The following is a 13,381-nucleotide window of genomic DNA, read 5'->3' as shown; positions in this document are numbered from 1 at the left end:
TCTATACATTGCCAAATGTCCCTTGGGGAGTAAGTCACCATTGGTTGAGAACCACTGAGCTCTTTAATGGATTTCAGATTTTTTGGGGGAGTTCAGCATGCTGAGATGCCCCTGGCTGGCATCACTCTCAAACCCCAGGGTCTGCTGTCCCCTAAGAAGAGTGGCTCAGTGCTCACAGGGTTTTGTTTGTGTCTTTCAGCTGACATTGGTTTTAGCTTCCTCAACCATCTGTTGGATCTGTTTTGGTCCAACCCCACCGAATTCGACTACCTCAACCCCAATGTCCAGGACAGCAATGGGAACACGCTGATGCACATCCTCTTCCAGAAGGGCATGCTAAAGCGCATGAAGAAGCTGTTAGACCTGCTGGTGAAGTTTGACATCAACTTCAATCTGAAGAACAAAGAGGGCAAAGATGCACGGCACCGGATTAAGAAGAACGACTCTCTGCTCTTGGCCTGGAACAAAGCTCTGATGGAGAACAGGAGGAGGAGCCGGCAGGACTCTGCTGCCCACCTGGGGAAGCTCTCAAAGTCCACTGCCCCTGGTCACACATCTCAGCTCAAGTCCCAGGGTTCATTCAAGTCAGTGCCATGTGGTGCCACTGCCAGAATACTGCCTGAAGGAAATGCAGTCCCTGACAGCTGGGAGACTCTCCCAGGTACCCAGGTGACCAGGAAGGAGCCTGGAGCTCTCAGGCCCTGCTCGCTGAGAGACTGCCTTATGCAGGACATCACAGTTTTGATTCAGCAGGTTGAAGTGGATCCGTCTTTCCCAGAGGACTGTCTTCAGAGCTCTGAGCCTCTGGAGGCAGGAGCTGGCAAAGAAGGAAAGAAAGATGACAAGCCGACTCTGGGTGCAGGGTCCCCTGACTGTAGTGAGGTGGGGGAAGGACATGCTCAGGTGGGCCTTGGGGCCTTGCAGCTTGTGCCTGATGATAACAGAGGGAAGGAGGGCAATGATGATCAGGATGACTGGAGCACGCAGGAAATTGAGGCCTGCCTCCAGGACTTCGATAACATGACCTGGGAGATCGAGTGCACTTCAGAAATGCTGAAGAAGCTGTCTAGTAAGGTAATGACCAAGGTCATCAAGAAGAAAATCATCCTTGCCATTCAGCAGCTGGGAAATGGCGAGTGGACCCAGGGCCTGCAGAAGCGACTGAAGCACCTGAAAGGAAGCATCCAGCTCTTCGAAGCTAAGCTGGACAAAGGAGCCCGGATGCTCTGGGAGCTCGCCATCGACTTCTCCCCTCGATGCAGTGAGAACCCTGAGAAGATCATTGCCACGGAGCAGAACACGTGTGCAATGGAGAAATCAGGGCGGATCTACACGGAAATCATCCGGATTTGGGACATCGTCTTAGATCACTGCAAACTGGCTGATTCCATCAAGGCCATCTGCAATGCCTACAACCGGGGCTTGTCCTGTGTCCTGCGGAAGAAGCTGAAAGGTATCAATAAAGGCCAAGTGTCAGCTAACATGAAAATTCAAAAGCGTATACCTCGCTGCTATGTGGAGGACACAGAGGCGGAGAAGGGCAGGGAGCATGTCAATCCTGAGTACTTTCCCCCAGCCAGTGCAGTGGAGACAGAATATAACATCATGAAGTTCCACAGCTTCAGCACCAACATGGCCTTTAACATCCTCAATGACACGACAGCCACAGTGGAGTACCCCTTCCGGGTGGGTGAGCTTGAGTACGCGGTGATCGACCTCAATCCCAGGCCACTGGAGCCCATCATCCTTATTGGGCGAAGTGGCACTGGGAAGACAACCTGCTGCTTGTACAGATTGTGGAAGAAATTCCACGTTTACTGGGAAAAAGCTGAGCAGGCAGGAAGCCCATTGCTGGCCAAACAGGTCTGGCTGAAGAGAAGGTTGGAAGTGGAACCCGGAAAAGAGAGTCCAAGTGGGGAGGAAGAGGAGGAGGAAGAGGACGAGGAAGAGGAAGATTCTATTGAAGTGGAAACAGTAGAAAGCATAGATGAGCAGGAGTATGAAGCCTGCACAGGAGGAGCCGGTGTGGAGCCAGCAGGGGACGGCCAAGCTGCAGAAGTATGTGCACCAGAACATCCCCACCAGCTGGAGCATTTACATCAGATCTTTGTGACCAAGAACCATGTGCTGTGCCAGGAGGTACAAAGGAATTTCATTGAGCTTTCCAAGTCCACCAAGGCCACTAGTCATTACAAACCACTGGACCCCAACATTCACAAACTCCAGGACCTGAGGGACGAGAACTTTCCTCTGTTTGTCACTTCCAAGCAGCTGCTTCTTCTGCTTGATGCTTCTCTGCCCAAACCATTTTTTCTGAGAAACGAAGATGGAAGCTTGAAAAGAACCATCATAGGATGGTCTGCACAGGAAGAGTCAACCATTCCTAGTTGGCAAGAGGATGAAGAGGAGGCTGAGGTGGATGGGGACTACAGTGAGGAGGATAAAGCTGTAGAAATGCGTATGGGTGACAGTGACCCCCGGGTGTACGTGACGTTTGAGGTGTTCAAAAATGAAATATGGCCCAAAATGACCAAAGGGAGGACCGCCTACAACCCTGCACTGATTTGGAAAGAAATAAAATCTTTTCTAAAGGGTTCTTTTGAGGCCCTCAGCTGTCCCCATGGGAGACTCACTGAAGAAGTATATAAGAAATTAGGGAGGAAACGGTGCCCCAATTTCAAGGAAGACCGGAGTGAGATCTACAGCCTCTTCAGTCTGTATCAGCAAATCAGGTCCCAGAAAGGTTATTTTGATGAAGAGGATGTTCTGTACAACATATCCCGGAGGCTGTCGAAGCTCAGGGTGCTCCCATGGTCCATCCACGAGCTCTATGGTGATGAGATTCAAGACTTTACCCAGGCCGAGCTGGCGCTGCTGATGAAATGCATCAATGACCCCAACTCTATGTTCCTCACGGGGGACACGGCCCAGAGCATCATGAAGGGCGTGGCCTTCCGCTTCAGCGATCTGCGCTCTCTGTTCCATTATGCCAGCAGAAACACCATAGACAAGCAGTGTGCTGTCCGGAAACCCAAGAAGATCCACCAGCTGTACCAGAATTACAGGTCCCACTCAGGTAAGTCCAGGTCTTGGGTTTGCCTACTGGGGGTGCTTAGGCATAGACTTTGGGCTGCCTTTGAAGCTGCAGACTAGCTCTTGTTAGGTTTTTACAGCTGAAGTAAGGGTAGTATTTTGGAATTTGTTAGTAAATACGCTCATGGACAAGAGATAGTATGATTTTGGCCACTGCTCCTTAAGTTGATAATTTAAGCTGTGGTTGGGTGGCAACTGACCTTTAAGTAATTATATCTCAAGGAGTTTGCCATAACATGAATACATTTCAGGGGAACATTTAAACTGTTTGAGAACTTTCATTAAAGTACTTGGGAAGTACCTGCTCATTCTATATAAAGTAATATACCAGTTACAAGTCATTAATCCTTGAAGCAGGTTTTCTCCCAAAGAGAAGAAAAAAAAAAAAAAAAGGGAGGGTGGTAGGCAGTGGGAGTTAACACACACTTGGGTGCTTTTAATTTGTTTCTTAGTTTTTCCCTCTTTCTGTGCCAGGCACAATGCTAAACAGTTTACGTATAGTGCTTAATCTTCATAACACCACTGCGAGGTAAGCATCAGACCCATTTTACAAAGGAGAAACTAAGGTACACAAGTTTAAATAACAGGGTACCAATGCTGGAATATTTCCTTTATGGTTTATAGATACTAACAAATTTATCTCCTTTGGCCGACAAATATCTGTGAACAATATGGAGTATTGCTTTACATGTTTAAAAACTGTAATGGGATCATGCTGGACATATCTTTCTGTAACTGGGTATTTTTGCCTAATGTTATGTTGTTGAGATTTCTTTCTTTCTTTTTTTTTGTTTTTTTCTGATAGAGTCTTGCTCTGTTGCTCAGGCCGGAGTGCAGTGGCGTGACCTCGGCTCACTGCAACCTCCACCTCCTGGGTTCAAGCAATTCTCCTGCCTCAGCCTCCCAAGTAGCTGGGACTACAGGCGCCTGCCACCATGTCCAGCTAATTTTGTATTTTTAGTAGAGATGGGGTTTCACTATGTTCGTCAGGCTGGTCTTGAACTCCTGACCTGAGGTGATCCACCTACTTCAGGCTCCCAAAGTGCTGGGATTACAGGCGTGAGCCCTCGTGCCCAGCCTGTTGTTGAGAATTTTGCATGTTGATAATGTGGAGTTCTAGTGCATTCATTGAGGTTCACATAGCATAAAAGGCACCCATTTGAAATGTTCAGTTTAGTGTTTTTTAGTGTATTCACAAGATTGTGTAACTATCACCATCATCTAATTCTAGAACATTTTCAGAAATTAAAAACCCCTCAAAACCCATAATCACAGCAGTTACTACTCATTATGTCCTTCTTCCCACTCCACGGTAACAACTCATCTTTCTGTTTCTACGAATCTGCCTATTGTGGACATTTCATATGAGTGTAATCATATAATACATGGCCTTTTGTGTCTGGTTTCTTTCACTCAGTTTAATGTCTTTAAGGTTTATCCATGTATAGTATGTATCAGCACTTTATTCCTTTCTATGATTGAACCATCTTTTGTTTTTTGAGTATGGTTACATCAAAAATTACTTGTCTAGTTCCCTAGAAGGCCATTTAAGTGGATTCCACTGCAACTTTTGTGCCCTTTTCTGATTCTCCTGTTAATGTAGATATATATTTGGCCCCTGCTAACTCCTAATGGGAAGGGAACCACAGTAGAAGCTTATTTGCTTAGATTCAGCAGTTTCCACTTAGGCTTATTGCTTTATATTATATACTTTTAATAACAACAGTATTGGATAGTCACATTTTCCCTTCACTATTTGGTAATAGCAATGGGGATACATATGCCCGTTTCATGACGTTCTACCTAGACCATTGTATTCTATCTGGTGTTTGAAAAGGGCACCTGGCTTCTAAGAGTAGTGGAGACACCCAGGAAGGTCTATGTTCAAATCCTATCACTGGGAGATATTTATTAGCTTCTCAGACCTCAGAGTTCCTGTTTGTAAAAGTGCAATTGTCTCATCTGTCTCACTGCATTGTTGTGAGGATTTGTTGTTGTGAGGATTAAATGGGATGACTTTTTTGAAGGTGCCTGCTGTATGATAGGCATTAAGTCAATGTCACTATTAACGTCACTTCAGATATTAGAGAAGAAATGGGACCCAGGAATAAAACTCTTTGGAAAATCCTCTCTCCTGCTCTGACATTTTTTCTTAGTGTAATCCTCTCTCAACTGGGTATAAACCTGGGGGAAAAGGGTGATGGAGGCCTTGGTTGCTGTCCTTAGCTCACATGCAGCACTGTTTTTACCATGGTAATGTTGGTTCTGTAAGCACCAATGGGAGAGGACAAGGCAATTCTGGTTTTCTTACCAAAGTCAATACCAGCCCCTTATGAGAGCATTCTAACAGCTCTCATTGTTTTTTTTTTTTTTTTTTTTTTTAATTGAGGCGGAGTCTCGCTCTGTCACCCATGCTGGAGTGTGCTGAGGTGTGATCTTGGCTTACTGCAACCTCCGCTTCCTGGGTTCAAGCGATTCTCCTGCCTCAGCCTCCTGAGGTCTCATTGTTTATATTACATTTTTGCCTTGACTCTTCTTTGTGAGGTAATTTTCTCTAATATGAATATAGGTTGGGAATGAGATCCCACAAAACTCTCTCAGCACAGCAACATATCTCTGCCTTCTCATCCCCTGCACCCAGAGAGCTCAGGGCTGCAGTGGTAATCAAATGGGAACTGAAAACAGGCTTGCAATTATACATACTGTAGGGGCCAAACCTGCTTCTCAGGAAAAACATGTCCCCCACCCCAAATAACCAAAAAACTCAGCCATGTTGTTAATTATCCAACTTGGGTTTTCTGTTTCATTCCAGGAATCCTCAATCTGGCATCTGGAGTGGTGGATTTACTTCAGTTCTATTTCCCAGAATCTTTTGATCGCCTTCCAAGGGATTCTGGCCTCTTTGATGGTCCCAAGCCAACTGTTCTGGAGTCTTGTAGTGTAAGCGACTTGGCAATTTTGCTACGAGGGAATAAAAGGAAAACTCAGCCCATCGAATTTGGAGCCCACCAGGTGAGCTGCTTGGGATTTTATGTTTTGAAATAAAAGACAGTTTGCAATTGAAAAAAGTTTGAGAAGCTAAATTATACCATAAAGTAGCATTAAAAATAGTCCCTGTCCCACAGTGGGTGAGTTCCAAAGATGGCTGAGTGACCAAGTGTTTCAATCTTTCCCCTGGCCTGCCTGACCATGTTTATGCTGGCCATTTCTCTTTAAAAACATTACCTATCTCCCATAGAAATAGACTGAGGCTTACTGGGGTTTTCTCTGTAGAATTTGATGTTCTTTTGTTTTTCTTCAGGTAATCCTTGTGGCCAATGAAACGGCAAAGGAGAAAATTCCAGAAGAGCTGGGGTTAGCACTTGTGCTAACAATTTATGAAGCAAAAGGCTTAGAATTTGATGATGTCCTCCTTTACAACTTTTTTACTGATTCTGAGGTATGTCACACCTAATTCTTTTCACACAATGAATATTTATGTATGAGCTGAACTTCCCTCTGGGGAAGAGAATTTGGAGTTGAGGGTAAGAGAGTTTATCACAGGCTCCTGTTTGTGTTTTAGAGCATCATTCATTCAGTATGAGGTTTTGTGTGTTTAGATGTGGGTTTTGACATTAGCTGTGGGTTGTTTCACAGTGTGTCATGGGCTAGTTCCCCCTGTGCCCTGCCCTTCTTTGGCTCTCTAGTACCCAAGTGCCAGTGTCCAGTTCTCATTAGCCACTGTTATCCTTGGCTCCCAGGGATGCCCAAGTTGGAGCAAGCTCTAAGGAGAGCCTTACAGATGAAGCCAAGGTTAGCAATGTCCACCCTGTGATGACAGAACTGGGTAAGGTCAGTTCATAGATAGAGACAATTCCAGGAAGACAAATGAGGCTTGGTTCCTGCCCTCTGGATCAGGTAATGTGGGGGACAAGAACAGCTTCCTTGCATGGGAGACCCCTCTAGCATGGCTTCACTACCACTGCTTGCAGCCCATGCAGATGATGGCAGCCAAAGAGTCCCCACATTGACCCCCAGTGACCTCTGTATTGGTCCACTGCTTTCACTTGGCTCCTGAGTCCTTGTGGGTTTTTCTCCCCAAGCTTAGTTCATTATGGGTAGAGCCACCAACTCACGGCCGTTGTACTGGGTTTTCTAGCCACTGTTTTCTCTTTCCCACTATCTTTTGGTGGAGACTCAGGCTGGCTGCTGACTGTACTGTGGGGTCTTCTCTGGGGACTTAGCTGGCTGTGTCCCAGTCTTTGTTGCAGACTTCCTTTGCACATGATGCATGCTTGAAGGGGCTATGTTATACCCAAGTCAAGAGCACTGTTGGCTTTAACACTTTAAAAATCTGCCCCAGAACTGACCCTTTAGATAGAGTCCTTCCTTTTTTTCTTATCATTTTTTAAATGTTATTTTGCCTTAATAGCACAACTATTACAATATTGATATAGGTGCTTTGCAGTTTACAGAGTACTTTTTGAAGTCATTGTCTCACTCCACCAACCCTCTGAGGTTATATGTATTTTTATTACTCTCATTCTATTTTTTAAAATTTATTTTTATAGAGATATGGTCTTGCTGTGTTGCCCAGGCTGGTCTCAAACTCCTGGCCTTAAGTGATCTTCCTGCCTTGGCCTCCCGAAGTACTGAGATTATAAGCATGAGCCACCTTTATCTGTAGATAAAGCAGAAGGTCACTGAGATTAGTACATTTCTCATAGTCGTAATGTAGATGGCAGAGCCTGGAGATGAACTCAGGTGCTTTGAGTTCTAAATCTCTTTCCATTTTCCTTCCTTTTAAAGCCTCGCATGCGAATTGAATTCCAGAACCTTCCACAATTAGTGTATCATTGCTGTTCCTTATGTACATTCCTTTCCTGTTAAATTTTGCTAATAAAATCAGATGCACACTCATTAACCCTGGAACCATTTTTACCTCTGAGGACTAACTTTTTTTTCTAATGATACATCCATCGGTCATGGTTGGACTGAGGCTCTCCTAAAAGAGGAAGGGTAAGACTTTGTTGTTTCTGTTCTTTATTAAGTACCAGTTGTATGCTTGTGCGAGTAAGAAGCTCAAGGAGCTCTGGACTTAAGGATCTGTAAATTGTGGTTGGCTCTATTTGTGAAAGAAAAATCCAGTTATGTGTCTTACCTTGATCCTGGAAGTGGCCAAGGCTCAGGTATCTTGACCCGGTGCTCCCACCAATGGCTCAGGGAGTTGCCTGAAACTAAAACAATCCCAAACAGAATCTTTTGTAAACATCCACTTCATCCTGTGTACACAGTAAGACTTTGGAAAATACTTTGGTTGGGGTTCTTCCCAGTGTTAATGTGACCATGCATTCCCTGGCCCAAAGCACACTCTCAGTTTATCATTTACAACCTCCAGGCCAAAGGGAGTCAGTCAGCAGATGAGAGGAAACGCTTTCATAAAAGGAGAGGAAAGACAGGTCCCATATATCCCCAGCCTCCTGTGGTCTGGCTGCTTACATGGGGTTTCTTTCAAGGTAACTGAAGGCTGCTGAACAGTGATTGCTATTTGAACTTGGGGAACTGTGGAGAGCTCCTCTCTCTCCTTGACCTCTTCTTCCATCTCATTTATATTTCAGGCAAGCTCTGTCTTTGAAGCAGCTGTTATCTGGGCTTATATGTGGGTGGGTTGAGGGGTATGGGGCTTGTTGGCCTGGTTTGTGATCCTTCTCTCTGGAGGGTTTATTGTTACCTGTTGAACCACATGGTCACCAGAGCCATCTCTTGAGATGTGAAAGGGACCACAGAACGGCTACCCCAAAGCTTTTGGTAGGATGTTGCCTTCTTTTTGGGGGAGAGGAAGTCATTCTTCCAGTCACCCTCAAGCTATCCTTCTGTGGGGACTTAGAAGGGTAACTGCCATTTATACCTTGCCCCAGTGGGACCTCCTTTCTTTCATACTCACGGCGGTGGGACAGAAGGGACTGTGAAAACTACAACCTTTATGGGTTGTCTAATTGACCTAGAGAATAGACCCCTTAAAGGTAGGATTGCTAGTAAAATCTAAGCCTTTTCCTTCACAATTGATGGTACCAAGAAAAGAAACTGGAAGACTTTAAATTTTCCTGCTTTTATTCCCCCAAATGCTGTAGGCCTGTATCCTTGCTACAAGTACATAAGCGCACTCCTAAAAGGCCCCACCTTGGAAATAAAATATGTTTGATTCATGAAACAGGCCATTCATGTGCCATCTGAGCAGCTTTTGCTTCTCTTACAGCTGTTTTAAAATACACTGTTCTTCCTTAGCCCTTTCAATATTAGCCAGTCCGTATCTCATGCTACCTGCCAGCTGGATCCTCTCAAATGTCAAACACTTGTGTCTTCTGCCTACTTTCCTTGGTAAACAATTTTGTTGTCTGCATAGCTTCACAAAAAGGACAGTCACAAATATGTCCTGAAGATTGTTTTAAACCTTCCAACTACCTAAGTGATTTCATGATTTCAAAACATGGTGATTAGTACTATAATTGATTAGTAGCATAACCATTCCTATTTAATAGACAGTGTTTAAGGCATTTAACCTTGTTTACATAGTTCAAGTGATGGAGTAACTTAAGGCAGGTAGTAAACTCTATCCACTTCACCTTTTCAGCATGCTTTAAAAGTTACATAGATGGCAAGTAGCACCATTTTATAAAAAGAAAAGTAAAGGCTAGGAGAGCTACTCTCACAAGACACAGGAAAGTATGAAATATGAAGTTTCTTAAGAATTTTGAATTCTAAATTCTGCATGTAATCTGGGCACTTCAGTTTTACTGGGGTCTGTAAACTACAGCCTGTTGGCCAAATCCAGACTACCGGAGGTTTTTTATGGCATGTGGGCCAAGAAGGATTTTCACATTTTTAAATGGCCAGAAAAAAAACCCAAAGGAGAATAATATTTTATGGCATATAAAAATTATATTAAATTTGATTCAGTGTTCCCAAATAAAGTTTTGTTGGAACATGACACACTCATTCATTTACTTGTTGACTGTGGCTGGTTTAGCACCAAAATGACAGAGTTGAGTAGTTGCAAAGAGAGATCATGTGACCTGCAATGATAACAATATTTATTATTTGACATTTTAAAGAAAAAATTTAGCAACCCCTGGTGTTTGTAGTCACTTTGGTTTTGGCTTTTGGGTAAAGGAAAAAAATGGGTAAAATGTCAACTATTAAACATTGTACTAGACATTTGACACTGATTATCTGTTTTTATTTTCCCAACAAAGTTGAGTATTATTATTCTCATTTTATAGAGCAGGAGAATAAACAATGTGTTCGAGGTTGCATAATTAATAAATGGAAGAACTGAGATACAAATTTGTTCTGTCTGACCTCAGAGTCTACCTTGCACACCATAGCACTGGATTTTCTTCATCCTCGGTTAAATAATTTAGTTAGAAAATTCTGCCACATGTATCTTAACGGCTGACCCTATGTGCATCTCTTAACAATGTTTTGAGAAGGGGTGGGGATTCCCCTGTCCATACTGATTGTAGAAATTCTTTCAATGAGAATAACTCCCTGAGCCCTTAGCATTCTTCCCTGGAAGTGGTCATGTGTGCCTGGCTTCTTAGCTTCTTGGTCTAGTGTGTGGGGAATTTTCACAACTTCCCTGATCTCTGCTTGTGCAAGTTAATCTCCCTCCTATCCATTCTAAGATCACAGGATGGATCTTTCTCAAAATTGGGGTTGAAGGCCTGGTCCCCCGATGAGGCTTAATTTTCCATGAAGCTCAGGGAGGCTGTATGCGTAGTTCAAAAGCATATTCTGTTGGTCTTCACTTTTTTGTTGTTGTTCAGGCTTATAAGGAATGGAAGATCATTTCCTCATTCACACCTACATCAACTGACTCCAGAGAGGAAAACCGGCCATTGGTTGAAGTACCCCTGGACAAACCAGGCTCTTCTCAGGGTCGATCTCTCATGGTGAATCCAGAAATGTACAAGGTGAATTTCTGCCATTTGTCAACACATGTACTTGACATGGAAGTAGTGAAAAAGGCTTGGAAGAGAAGATGAGAGGAAAAATGGAGCTTGCACTTGGCTGGTTTTCCTCAGCAATGGGGAATTGAGGATAAGAAAGGAAGGGGCAGGGATCTCAGTTTTGGTAAATTCCATTTTTTTTTAGTAGAGAACTGGGCTTGATGGGTGGATACTGTCTGAAAACGGAAGGAGAAGGGTTGTCCTTTCTAGTTCACCTCTGGAACTCAGCTTTGTTCAGAAATTTTGATGCAATCATAAGGTAGGTTTGGAGTAATTCAGTACTAGTGATAGTTATAGTAAAAGTGTATGACTGGTTTAATTTTTAAAAATAAATCACAGCAATTGTGTAAGATGTAATCTTTGGGATAAACTGAGTACACGGGGTCTGTCTGTACTCTTCCAGTGAATCTTCCACTGTAACTTTCAGTGAGTCTATAATTACTTCAGAATTAACTCTTAAAATAATTATAGCAAAAACATGAAAAAAAATTATGGCTGATTCAAAGGTCATCCTATACAGATGGCATGCTCACTTCCTGCTTAGGTGGGAAAGAGGTGGAGTTTCTCATAGCCTCACTGGAGCCTCACTTACCTGTGCTGTGGCCACAGTGAGCTCCTGGTATCCTGTTCTCAGCTGTGCTATGCTTCTCTAAAATTTAGTTTTTGTGTTTTTCCAAAATTAGAGTAAGCCCATTGAAGTGTGTCACTTTGTAGCTATAGACAAATGGCTCATCATCTTTGTCCTCAATGTTATCTTTAGCTCCTCAACGGAGAGCTGAAGCAGCTGTACACCGCCATCACACGGGCTCGGGTCAACCTCTGGATCTTTGATGAAAACCGAGAGAAACGGGCTCCCGCATTCAAATATTTCATTAGAAGAGATTTTGTCCAAGTTGTAAAGACAGATGAAAATAAAGGTAAGATCCTGTTAAAATACTCTTAACTGATGGAGGAATCATGTTTCTCTCAACTGTTCTTATGGTCAGGAATAAAAGGTGTAGTATTTTGAAAGTGCTTTCTTTCTTTTCCACAATCTTCTGAGAAATGGAAGTTGTTACACATTTGCCAAGGTGCATGGGAAAGTGTAGCTGTAGTGGGATTGGGAAGGTTAACTCCTTCAGGGAAGATCTTTTATTTGTCCTTTAAAAGTGGGGATTATGGACAGGGCTAGAGGAAATAGGCCCTTTTGGGAGAATACAAAGTGCTATGAGTGTTTGTACAGCTGATTAACAGTATCTATCAAAATAAAGATGGTACATACTTTGACCCAACAGTTCCACTTGTAGGGATATATCTGAGATATTTGTGTTCAAAATCTCAAAGATACCTGCATAAGTATGCTCATCACAACCCTGTTTGTAGTTACAAGAAACTAAAAACAATCTAAGTGTCCACCAGTGAGGGAAAGGCTAAATTCATTTCTTTCAGGGGATTACTATGCAACCATTAAAGAGAAAAAGGATGTGGATTGTCATTTACTGCTAAGGAAAGATGTTCAAGATGTATGGGGTGAAAGATAAATTTAAAACAGTATGGGTAGAATGATATAATTTATAAGTAACTTTATATTATGCAAATATAAAAACCATTTATGCATATCAGTATATATCAGAATAGAATGTTTATGCATGTGTATGTATGTATGTGTATATATACAAATACCTATTGAAGTGTCTTTAACCATCAAACCCAATTCATTTCCTGAGTTTGTTTAACAAGAACTGGGTTTGTGAGGGTTCAGCTACTGAGTTAACAGGTTGTCTGAATCTGTTTGGTTTCCGAGTTTCACAAAACAAGGAAACTAAGAGTTCAGACAGTAAGAACTCTTAGTTCAGATAGTAAGAACCGATAGTTCAGATAGTAAGGAATTAATCAGAAAACTTATCTGTATTCAGTTCCTGATTATGGGTAACAAGGGTTTAAATAGCAAGAGTTTGGAGAGATAGCATGCATATAAATTCATGTATACACCTATTATTTCTGTTGCAAAACTGTTTATAGTGATTACCTCTCGTGCTAGGATTGGTGGGTATGGGGTTGTCGAGTAGATATGGACACTTTTTACTTTTCACCTTCTTACCTCTGTGCTATTTGCAGGGTTTTTTTTTAATTGTGTATTTTTTTTTCATAATTTGCAAAGGCTACCTAACGAAGTGAAGTTCTCCTGATACGATAACTGAGAAGAGAAATAATCAGCCCTTCATGAAGGAGAAAATTGTTGTCTTTCTTGAGGGTTAGTTGTCAAGTCGTCTCCTCAAGGCTATTGTTCATTTCTATAAGGGTAGAGCAAGGAGCAGAGT

The 13,381-nt window shown here is 42.8% G+C and overlaps 1 protein-coding gene across 1 annotated transcript in view; it reads left to right on the top strand.

Moving 5' to 3' along the window:
* TRANK1 (tetratricopeptide repeat and ankyrin repeat containing 1) overlaps positions 1–13,381 on the top strand; it is a 118,529-nt gene that overhangs the window by 87,363 nt on the left and 17,785 nt on the right. Inside the window, exons 13-17 of the mRNA XM_009445153.5 lie at positions 200–3,076; positions 5,906–6,105; positions 6,395–6,532; positions 10,899–11,045; positions 11,842–11,998. Coding sequence (XP_009443428.3) covers positions 200–3,076; positions 5,906–6,105; positions 6,395–6,532; positions 10,899–11,045; positions 11,842–11,998 — 3,519 coding nt within the window. The remainder of the gene's footprint in view (positions 1–199; positions 3,077–5,905; positions 6,106–6,394; positions 6,533–10,898; positions 11,046–11,841; positions 11,999–13,381) is intronic.

The sequence above is a fragment of the Pan troglodytes genome, chromosome 2 (genome assembly GCF_028858775.2).
Source record: "Pan troglodytes isolate AG18354 chromosome 2, NHGRI_mPanTro3-v2.0_pri, whole genome shotgun sequence".
NCBI lineage: Eukaryota > Metazoa > Chordata > Mammalia > Primates > Hominidae > Pan > Pan troglodytes.
Note: the sequence above shows the minus strand (reverse complement) of the source record. Positions and strands in the feature narration are given on the sequence as shown.